Consider the following 11,595-nt stretch of genomic DNA (forward strand, 5'->3'; position numbering starts at 1 on the left):
TACACGGCATTCTCCTCACCATTCGGCCTTCACGAGTACAACCGGCTCCCTCAGGGACTTTGCAACAGCCCAGCAACATTTATGAGGATGATGATGTCAATATTTGGTGATCAGAATTTCATGAGCCTATTATGTTACCTCGACGATCTGATGGTGTTTGCCCCCACAGAGGAAGTTGCACTCCAACGCCTGCAGATGGTGTTTACTCGCCTTAAGGAACACAACCTCAAGCTCGCACCCAAAAAGTGTTTTTTCCTCAGACGGACTGTGAAATTTCTTGGGCATGTCATCAGTGAGGATGGAATTCGGACTGACCCCGAGAAAGTGAGAGCGATAAATGACGTACAAGTCACTGATCTAATGGAGTCGGATGGCAAGACGCCATGCCCTAGTAAAATCAGATCTTTTCTAGGCATGGTGATGTATTTCCAAAGCTTCATTGAAGCATGTTCTGCGAAGGCAAAACCTCTGTTCAGGCTCACATCTGAATCTGGTGACAAGCATAAGCGCAAGAGAGCCCGCAAGAAAGGTCAAGTGAAGCTGACGCCTGCAGATTGGTCCGATGCATGCCAGAACGCCTTTGAAACACTGAAGCACGACCTTGTGACAGGTGTCACTCTGGCCCACCCAGATTTTGATGCGCCGTTTATTCTGGCTGTCGACGCATCCTTTGATGGGATTGGAGCAGTCCTGTCACAGCTGCCACCTGGTGGAAAAGTAGCCAGACCAGTCGCCTTTGCAAGTAAGACGCTCTCTCGCTCCCAGCTCAACTACCCTGCACACAGGCTCGAATTTCTTGCCTTGAAATGGGCGGTATGTGATAAATTCAGCCATTGGTTGAAAGGAAGACACTTTACCACGTGGACCGACAATAACCCACTTACATACATTTTGACCAAACCAAGACTTGATGCGTGTGAACAGCGGTGGGTAGCGAAGCTAGCTGCATACAATTTTGACCTGAAGTACATTCCTGGACCAAAGAACATCGTAGCCGACGCTCTGAGCCGTGAGCCATTTGTACGGTCATGTGTGGGTCATCGCCTTGTTACCGAGCCCTATACTTCGCTCTTGGACCAAGTCAACAGGGTGAACAACAGTACTGTGCAAGAGGTGTTCAGAGTATCCAACAATTGTCACGCTGTTGTAGACGAGAGTGCTGGGACATCAGACGAGTCAGTAAAAAGGGCTAATCCATCAGGCTCCAATGGTTCTGTGACATCAGAAGAGGTTGCTGCTGTCTTCAGTGCTCAGTCCACTGGTGGCGTGGGTCAAGTGATGGGAACAGACGCCAACTTCAATCTTCTGCAGAAGGGAGATCAGTCAACGGCACTCCCACAGAGTCAGCTTGTTGGTTTACAAGAACAGGACAACACAATAAGCAGGACCATGTACTTTGTGCATAGACACAAGAGACCTACCAGGCGTGAGAGAGCTGTCGAGTCGCCTAGTGTGATGAAACTACTGAAGCATTGGAGCAGACTCACCATACAGAATGGCATGCTCTACAAAATAAGGAAAGATCCTCACATGGCCAAGAAAATCTTCCAGTTTGTGGTGCCTGATTCATTGAAACAGAAAGTCCTTCAAGGTTTACATGACTCAGCAGGTCACCAAGGCCAGAACCGTACTTTGTCTCTGGTGCGGCAACGATTCTTCTGGAATGGCATGGAACGTGATGTTGTGAATTATGTCAAATCCTGTCAGCGCTGTGTAGTAGGGAAAACACCGGAACCACACAACCGTGCACCACTCAAGAACATAGTCACCTCTGAGCCTATGGAGTTGGTCTGTATAGACTTTTGGACTGCTGAGCAAGAGAACAAGTCTGTAGATGTCCTGGTCGTAACTGATCATTTCTCCAAGATGGCGCACGCCTTCCCTTGCAGGAATCAAACCGCCAAACAAGTTGCTCGCCGTCTGTGGCAGGATTTCTTCCTTGTCTATGGTTTCCCACGGCGTATCCACTCTGATCAGGGAGCTAATTTTGAGAGCAAACTGATCAAAGAGCTTCTAGAGATGGCAGGGGTGCAGAAATCCCATACCACTCCGTACCACCCCATGGGAAATGGCATCGCAGAACGATTCAACCGAACATTGGGAGATATGATCAGAACCCTTCCCCCTCAGCCCAAAGCAAAGTGGCCACAAATGCTGCAGCAGCTCACATTCTGCTATAACTGCACAGAGCATGAGACAACAGGGTTTGCACCGTTTTACCTAGTGTTTGGTAGGATCCCTCGTCTCCCTGTCGATGTCATGTTTCAACATGCTAATACCAATGATGCTGTTGTCAGCTACTCTGACTTTGTACGCCATCTGAAGAAAGATCTACATGAAGCTGCTCAGATTGTACAGAGGAATACTCTCAGAGAACAGACTCGTCATGCCAAGCTGTACAACCGTAGGGCCAAAGGATCACCTCTCGTCGTGGGAGACCGGGTGTTGATCGCCAACAGAGGTGTCCCGGGGAAACGCAAAGTTGCAGACAAGTGGGAGTCAACCCCGTATGAAGTCATATCAGTCAAGCCTGATCTCAATGTCTACAGAGTCAAGGATTGTCTGACGGGCAAAGAGAAGGTAGTTCACAGGAATTTGCTGCTCTCTGTTAGCTTCTTGCCCTGTGAGGATGATCTGGCCAGCGAATCTGAACACTCAGAGTCTGACGCTGCTATGCATGGAAGTGATGTATGCCCTGATTTACCTGACGCGGTTGAAGACAGTGATGTCCGTACAGTAAACTGGGTGATACAGGCAGGTGAAGAGCAAGTTCATCCAGAAGTGAAGGATAACTCACTAGACAGCAGATCTGATGCCCAGTCCGACTCTCTCACAGATGATACATCCAGTCGAGGAAGTCAGCACATCCCCGAACAAGATGTTGACCATACTTCAAGTGACAATACGGAAAGCCCATCACAGTGCTCTGAAAACATGATCCCTTTGGGTATGGGTCTCCCAGACGAGACCCCATTGAACACTGACCATCTGGACGCAGACTCCCCTGATACTGACTGTTTAGACTTGACTGCCCCAGACCTTCAAGCTCAGGTTATTTGTGCTCAACCTAACCGTTATGGTCTTAGGGTCCGCCAGTCCATCAGGCCTCCTAGTCGTCTTATTTGTCAGATGAATGACCATGTGGTAGGTGACAATCCTCTGTCCGCAATATCTGCAAGTTCCTAGTTTAAGTTCAGTAGAGATGCACTTTCAATTTGAGTAACAAAGCTTGAGTAAGAAACAAGAATTGTGCCTATGTGAGCACTTACAACTACAGGAACAATGTTTGATATTTCAGAGATGTAACAGGCATCTTTGAGTCTGTGCTTAGTTAGGAGTTTGATCGCCTCCTTTCTTTTCACACTCCTTTTTGGGAGAGTTTTAGAACTGACATACACTTCAGTTTGTTCCTAGTAATACTGTACCAGTTTTCGTGTCCTCTTTTTCATCAGTATTTGCCTTTTTGGCATGTGATTTTTTTTCTGTTTAGTGTAGCACTCCCATATTTAGCAAAATTTCAGGGGGGTGTATGTAACGGGTGTAATAATAACTTTTGTTTTATTGAAATTCCTGCTGAAATATGTGTATAGTTTTTGGTAAATGTCCTGCAATGCTGAGTCCAACAGTGCCATCTGCTGGTATGGGGTGGGGTTTGGTTTTGGCTTCTAACATGTGACCAGGAGGCGGGGTTTTGTCAGTTTAACCAGAGTACTACAAAGAGATCAAAGAGATCAAACCCAGCAGAAAAAGCTAATGTTGTGACTCATCCATTTGCAGAACTGTAATAATAAAAACCTCATCATCCAGTCCAGCGTGAATGTGGATCTTTGGTGGGACACGTACAACGCGGTTACATATATATATATTGTCATTGTATTTCTACCCTTTTTGTTTGGCAGGCTGGATGAAAAAGCCTGACAGGCTGCATTTGACCCACGAGACGTAGTTTACCAACCTCTGCGCTTAAGATGAGACATTAAAATACAAGAGTGTTTATTGAAACGATACGATAAACCAGTAAGCTGGATACGGAATATTTTAAAATAAATATACTGGTACATTATTTTAGTTATATAATTTTGTCGTGCTATGTCATGCCTTTAAAGTTAGCCTCCAACATTAGCACATTAAGCTACATAAACCAGTAAGCCAGATACTGATTTGACGAAATGCGTTGATTTTCAACAGCTTAGCTGTTATTATGATGTATACTCCGAAACAATGTACAATTATACTATCCTCTCCAAAACATTTGCCCATTTCAAATCAATAGCTCTTGGCCGCCTCCTTGTGACCAGGAGGCACTAGGGTTGCGCTCCAAGAGTTGTTAATGCCGTTGTAGCACCTGCTAACGTGCTGAAATCGGGTAAGCATTTCCAAATGCCAATTGCAGCAATTTGGAAACGTGTAGCTGACATTCCAAGCCATTTAGAGCATCAGGCCCGCTAATCCCAAAAGTCTGAGGCCCACTCGGGGGTCTATGCTCAATGTGACTACCAGAAATAGAACCGTAGTCGAGGAAAACGACAAGAATTTAGAGCTGGAATAAGTATTAACATGCCGTAGCCGTCCCACGTTCCACTTGATGGATCGTGCTCAAGCATTTTCTACAAAAAAATGGCCAAAATCCTCCCTGTCTCCGATTGTGTGTACTGTACACTACAGCCAAGATCCCCTTTGAATCCCTCCCTGGATTAACGTCGATTGTTTGGGAATGACTCCCGGCAGAGGACCACCCACAGAGAACGACAAGTGGAGGAAGATATAGGAGAAGAAATTATGCCAGCTACTGCTCTTGACTATTTCAATTTTCTTGTTGCAAAGATACTATTTTTTCTTCTTCTTTTACCATTTTATTTACATATACAGTCAATCCCCGGGTTAAGGCGTACCCTAGTTAAAAATCTATTTTCATTACAATGTGGGATCCGATGTCTTTTATTATAATATGTAATTGTTTTGTATGCCGAAACAATTACATAATTCCACTTTATGGTGTTTGTGTGTAGGACTGTGCAAGTTATGTGCCTGTCTGCTATTGGTCAATTTGGTATAAGCTGCCCGTCTCCTATTGGTTTGTACAGGAGCAGCCGAAGCCTTCATGGGGCCCTAAGCAAAAAATGATTTGGGGGCCCAGTTACTTGTTAATTTGCATACCTACAATAACTCATTCCATGATTACAGTAGTTTTATTAAATTGGTTTTAAAACAACCACAATTAAAGTAGAATGGTATATTAGGTCCCGGTTTTAAGCACTTTATTTGTTATCGGGGCGGCAGTGGCTCAGGAGGTAGAGCGGTCGTCTTGGGATCAAGAGATCGCAGTTTGAATACCGGCTCCTCCGTGTTACATGTCGAAGTGTCCTTGGGTAAGACACTGAACCCCTAATGCCCCCGATAAGCAGGTTTGTGCCTTACATGGCTGCACGGCCGCTATTGAGAAATGTGAAGCATATTGTAAAGCGCTTTGGGAAGTCTTTATTGACTTGAAAAGCGCTATATAAATGCAGATCATTTCATATCATGTAATTTTGAAGTATTACTGTAGGGTTTTTTTTTTTTTAGTAGTATTTCTGAAGTTACATTTTTTTGAAATTCTGTAGTTTTTTTGTTGTTACTGTAGTTTTATTTTTGTACTATTTTTGTAGTATTTCCATAGTATTACTTTTTAGTATTTCTGCAGTACTTTTGTTGTATTTTCAAAAGTAGATTTTTTTGTTGTATAACTGTAGTATTTTTGTAGCATTTTTGTATTATTACAGTAGTTTAAGGATTAAACTATTATTGTAGTATTACTGTAGTATAATTGTTTTATTATTTTTTTATTATCTTTGTTGTATGGCTTTGACGCATGATGCTAAACCATTGATCCTCAAATAGTGGGGGCAGCGTCTGTGCGAGGATCAGTCAAAGGGGGTGTGGGCGCATTTGACTTCAGGGAACTTTTTTTTAACTCTTTCCGAATAACGTGCAATTGCACCTCCACTACACTAGGGTGCAGTAGCATTCTCATTGGCAGAGTTTTTTGCTTACATTAAGTCTGTACGCAGTGCATTAAGCACACAATAAGACCATTGGGTATGGAGTGCAGACAAGTGTAGCAGAACATCAAGTAACCCAATTAAAAAAACTATTTAACATGAATGCAGCGACAGGTGAAGAGAGTAGAGGTAAAGAGACCACCAAAAGTCTCCTCCTGTAGCACTTCACTGCGACCATGGATGGAGACGAGCAAAGACCTGTGCGCTTGTTATGTTAAAAATGCGAGAGGATTTCTTCTTCCGAGGGTCGTGGGGGGCATGACAGAAAATAGTTGAGAAGCACTGTGCTAAACAAACATCGCACACAAAAGATACAGACGTGTGACCGCAGAAAATGTTCAATCCACATCCACAAAGTTGAAGGGGGAATAAAATAGAGTGGGTGAAAAGTGAGATTCCCATTCAGGGAATGTCAGCGGTGCACAAAAGGACGCCGACACTAAATCACAACTAATGGACTTCTTGCTAGCTGGATGACATGACAGGGGGCGTGCCAGCTTGCCTGTGGGTGTGAGCGCCTTTTACAATAACAGAATTATGAAATTGAGGAAAGTATCAATAACGTTATTTAGCTTTTTTTAAAAACAAGTCAATAAAATTTGCCTTTTATTTCTTGATAAAATATGACTTATTTTATAATGTTACATTAGCCAGAGCTAGCTGGTTAGCTACATATGCACACAGTTCCTTTAAAAAAATGAAAAAGAATAAATGATTATTCAAGTAATTTTCCTGTTAAAGTGGTAAATGGACTGCATTTTTATATAGCAACTTACCAGTCACTGACGACCTCCAAAGGGCTCTACAATACGCTTCACACTTTACCCATTCACACACACGCTCACACATAGATAGCGGAGTAAGCCATACAGGGTTTCAGTGTCTTGCCCAAGGACACTTCGACATTTACCTCAGAGGAGCCGGGAATGAAACCTGCGACCTCTCTGGTCCCAAGACAGCCGTTCTACTTCCTGATGTACTGCCACATGGAATTATTCATCCTTAACTTAACAAGTTAACAAATTTAGCCTTTTATTCCTTTTTCAAATCTGACATTTTGGTTATATTACCTTAGCCACAGCTAGCTTGTCAAAAAGTGTCCCTTGAAGTAGAAAAGGTTTGCAGTAACACATAACAAATTACAACGCATTCTGTCAAAAGACCAACCTTCAAAATAAAAACACACACAGTCATTAAACAATGTCATTACAATTTTTAATTTTGTTAAAACATATTTTTTCTCAAAATTATTCGTTTAAAGAACAGATGGTGTTCAGCAACAACTAACAATTGACATTTCTAAGTTAGGCCTTCAAAATAAAATCTCAACTAGTTGACCCAAATAAACATAACATAATTTCCTCACAATGTCATGATATTTTTGATTGTTTAATAGTCATTGTTTAGTCAAAAAGTTTATCTTGAAGTACAAAAGGTTTTAAGCAACCAATAACAATTTACTTAACAGCCTGTCAAAAGTCAGCTCCTTCAAATTAACCCTTAGGAGGTACTTTCCTTGTATTGTCTTTTAAATGGTTTTGATGTGTTTCCATCAAAGAAAACCATCGTAAAAAGCATTACAGAGGGCATTAAATAAAGCACATGTGCATGTGTTGGTACGGTCCCCTGAACATTCTGAGTGATTGGAGGTTAAAAAAAAAAATCGAAGATAAAAAAAGTTATTATACTGCAAAGAGGTGGACATTTAATGGTCAAAATACCTCGAGTGTAGATAAAGTTATTTCTAACCCCAAGTGATAAAAGCACAGCTACTCGACACACAATTTTATCACAATGTCATCAAAATATTTTAACGATCATCATTCTGTCAAAACATTTTTCTATATAGTATAAAAGGTTTACAGCAACACCCAATTGACATCACATCCGAAAGGCAGGCCTTCAAAAAAAAGTTAAACCAGTTGAAGCACAATCTAATCACAATTCTTTGCTTTTTTGTTTAAAATTTATTATTTTCTCAATGAATTTGCTTTGAAGTCGATAAGTTTTATGCAACACTCGACAATTTACACAACATCCTATCAAAAGCCAGGCCTTCAAAATAAAAGCCCAACTATTCAGCGCAAAAAGTAATTACCATTTTTTGACTTATGGTTTAAAAGAGATAATGTTCTCAAAAGACATCCTTTAAAGTAAAATACATTTTCCGCTACACATAACAATTTACTGGTACATACAGTAAGAATGTTGGAAGACAGGCCGTCAAAATAAAAGGAAAACCAATCCACATACAAATTATTTTCTCAAGAGTTTCCTTTGAATAGAAAGATTTTTAGCAACATACGACTTCACATCCTGTCAAAGGTCTGGCCTTCAAAATGAAAGCAGACCTACTGGGCATACAATTTCACTATTCTTAGTGGCGTTCAAAAATCACAATAATTTTGTCTTCTTTTTCTTTTTGTTGAAGCAAAAAGAGCCACAAAGGTGTAAGAAAACTGCTCCGGCTTTTGTTTTTTTGCTTAACAGTGATTGTTTTCCCCCAAAAATCCATTCAAGTAAAAAAGGTTTTCAAATGTCAGGCTTTCAAAATAAAAAAACAGTCACTTATTTATTTATTTAAAGTTTTTTTAAACTGAAATGATCTAAAGCACATGTGTCAAACAGGCGGCCCGCGGGCCAGATCAGGCCCACTAAGGGATTGAATCCGGCCCGCGAGACAACACTCAGAGAAGCGCAAGAGAAAAACGAGCTGCAGGTTGAAATATGTCAACTCAACGTTGCCAAAGAAAGGTGCCTTGAACAAGGACACTAATTTCTCTCTCTCTCTCTCCCTCTCTCTCTCTCTACTTTGCCTCTCTCTCTCTCTACTTTGCCTCTCTCTCTCTCTCTCTCTCTCTCTCTCTCTCACTCTCTGTGTCTCTTTTTTTCTCTTCTATTGTTGCTGTTTGTCTATTTCTCTCTCTGTGTCTTTTTAACTTATTTTGCTCTAACTTCCTTTTTTCTTTTTCTCTCTTTTCTCTTTCTCTCTTCCTACGCTGTGCGCTTTCTTTTCTCTCCTTCCGTCTTTCTGTTTCTCTTTGGATTTCTTTCTTCCTCTCCCTTTCTTTCCCCCTCTCTCGTGACTTTTTATCTTTTTGTTTCTTACGCTCTCTCCCTCTCTCTCTTTTTCTTTCTTTGTCCCGCCCTCTCTCCTTTTCCATCCCTCGTTTTCTTATTTCTTTATCTCTTTTTCTTTCTCTTTAATCTACTAGTCCGGCCCCCGACAGAATGTCTGTTCTATTGTGTGGCCCCCGAGTTAAAATGAGTTTGACACCCCTGATCTAAAGGCTGTAACAAAAGTTCCTCATTTGGTGTTGAAGGTTCTGCTTGCAGACAGGACGTGTCACACAGATGTTGACACATTTTGTCAGAGCTTTATTGTTCTGAAATTAAATTTGGAAAAAAATCAAGATAATAATAATAAAAATCAAAACATCTCGGCCCCTCAACCCCTTCCCTTCTATGACCTACAAAAAGAAAGACAGCAAAAATTGCGTCACCGTACTTCCTATTAAGTGTGCTTGTCCATTCATGCGGCTATACGTTGGTCATGCATAGCGACTTTCCTAAGCTGTGGCTAACCCCCAACACCCCCCGTCTGAGTATTAAACAAACACATGCTCACATGAAAAGACCCCCCCAATCTGCTTGTCTTATTCTTGGCAAGAGTCACACTTCCACTACAGTTGACTGCTGCTGAGCTGAGACTGTTTATAAGCAGCCTCAGCACCTTTTTCTTTTAGTTAATCCATGTAAAAATAGTATTCCTTTTACAATTTTTGCAATTCAATTACATTTGCATCTTTGTTTTTTTTTTAGATTCTTTACGTACTTTGCGGGATTATAGCATCACTTGACAAGTGTCGTCATTCTTTAAACAATATGAAAACTGATTTCTGTTTCCAGGGTGCTGATTGAAGGGAATTTGATTAAATTGTTTGCAAACAAATAGCCCTGGCGATTATATATGCGTCGTGGTAGAATAAAGGGAGGGGGGTGTTGCGGACGAGTATAAGAGTATAAGAATAAGATAAGGGGGGTGAGTAATGATGCATGTGCCTTCTTTGTATTTCTTGATAATCTTCATTTCTATGGTTATCATGTTTTTGCGTCTCCCTTTATCATCAGTGCTAGTCTTGGAACCCACATTTTATAAATAAAGAACAAAACATTTTGGTGTCATTTTGGTGTGACGAGACGAGCTGGTACAGTGGAGTTAGTGGGTGGATGCAGTGAGGGGAGAAAAAAACATATATATATATATATATATATATATATATATATATATATATATATATATATATATATAACTGATCTTAATACCACCATGTGTGAGGATTTTGGGGAAAACTTGCTTTAATCGGCTCCTTATTCTTAATTATTGTCTCGATTGACGATTGGTTACGGCCATTTGCTTAGCAAGGGGATTCATAGGTAATAAATACGGTACAAAATGTGTATTTTTGTATCACGCTAACTTGCAGTCTTCACAAAGCACACTAGGTTATAAACGTAATAAAAAGTGAGAAAAGCTCTGTGCAAGGAAGTTCAGCTGACACCAAACTAGCATTTTATACAGCATGATGTCGACCAATAGCAGACAGGCATCTATGAGACCTAACTCGTCGCACGCACGAGCACCTCAAAGTTTTGGGCGCACTAAACTATTTTTTTGTTGATGTCGTATGGTGGGGAAAATGCTGTAACGAGGGGTCAAAAAAACTTGTTATTCCACCTCAATACGTGAAAACAACGTAAGCATGGTATGCCGTATTTATAATGATAATTATACAAATACATATAGACTATAATTGATTAAGTCATCATCTATTTTTATACGTCAGTGTGTATGAAACGACTGAAGCGCTGCACTACACACACCCCGCAACCCCCTAACACAGCATCTTTGCACCAGCTGCATCTGAAAATTTAAAGAAGAAAAAAAAAATGATTACTTTGCACGGATTTGGAGATATTAAGCAGTCCACATGTTTGGCAGGGCACAAAGAGCTTGACAGAGAAATAAAAGACAGGTGGCGCCATTAAAGAAATGCACTCTTGAAAGCATTTGGCTACGCGGCCAAAGTGTTTAGCATAAAATTGCAAACATTTGGATTCAATAAAGAATTGTCCACTTGACCATTAGAAAAAAATAAACATAACGGTTCGATTAATTTTTTGTTTGTTAGACTGCTTTTTAATACAAGTATAGAATTCCTTTTTCGATAGTTGTTCTCTATTAAGATTACACATGGTCATTTGAAAAAGAAACTAAAGAAATACCACCCCCAAATACCGTCAAAAATGTTAGACTTGATAATTGGTAAACATTAACTAGATCTAAATGGACAAAACGTGAAAGAGATAAGACGCAAAATATGTTGGAACACAAACCAGCTCTACTGAACAAAACATGCAGAGAAGGCAACGCAGAATATGTCGGAAAACAGACAAGCCACAACTCAACAAAACACAAAAGAAAGAGGTTGCGGGAAAATACTCACGCGTGGACAACTTCATAATGTTCCAAAACTATTTAGCTCCAACCTAA

The 11,595-nt window shown here is 40.7% G+C and overlaps 1 protein-coding gene across 2 annotated transcripts in view; it reads right to left on the reverse strand.

The window, feature by feature from the left end:
• Positions 1 to 11,595, reverse strand: part of LOC148357581 (uncharacterized) — a 37,706-nt gene that overhangs the window by 10,509 nt on the left and 15,602 nt on the right. Inside the window, exons 9-10 of one of the 2 annotated variants that reach the window (XM_088346336.1) lie at positions 11,549 to 11,591; positions 10,333 to 10,965 (exon numbers count right to left, since the gene is read on the reverse strand). The exons of the other annotated variant lie outside the window; for it this stretch is intronic. Of the exons in view, the coding sequence (XP_088202462.1) occupies positions 11,581 to 11,591 (11 nt within the window). The 3' untranslated portion in view covers positions 10,333 to 10,965; positions 11,549 to 11,580. Of the gene's footprint in view, positions 1 to 10,332; positions 10,966 to 11,548; positions 11,592 to 11,595 lie in introns of those variants that run through there. 2 annotated transcript variants of the gene reach the window in all.

Source organism: Urocampus carinirostris, chromosome 10 (assembly GCF_059441175.1).
Source record: "Urocampus carinirostris isolate Australia breed hairy pipefish chromosome 10, RoL_Ucar_1.0, whole genome shotgun sequence".
Taxonomy (NCBI): domain Eukaryota; kingdom Metazoa; phylum Chordata; class Actinopteri; order Syngnathiformes; family Syngnathidae; genus Urocampus; species Urocampus carinirostris.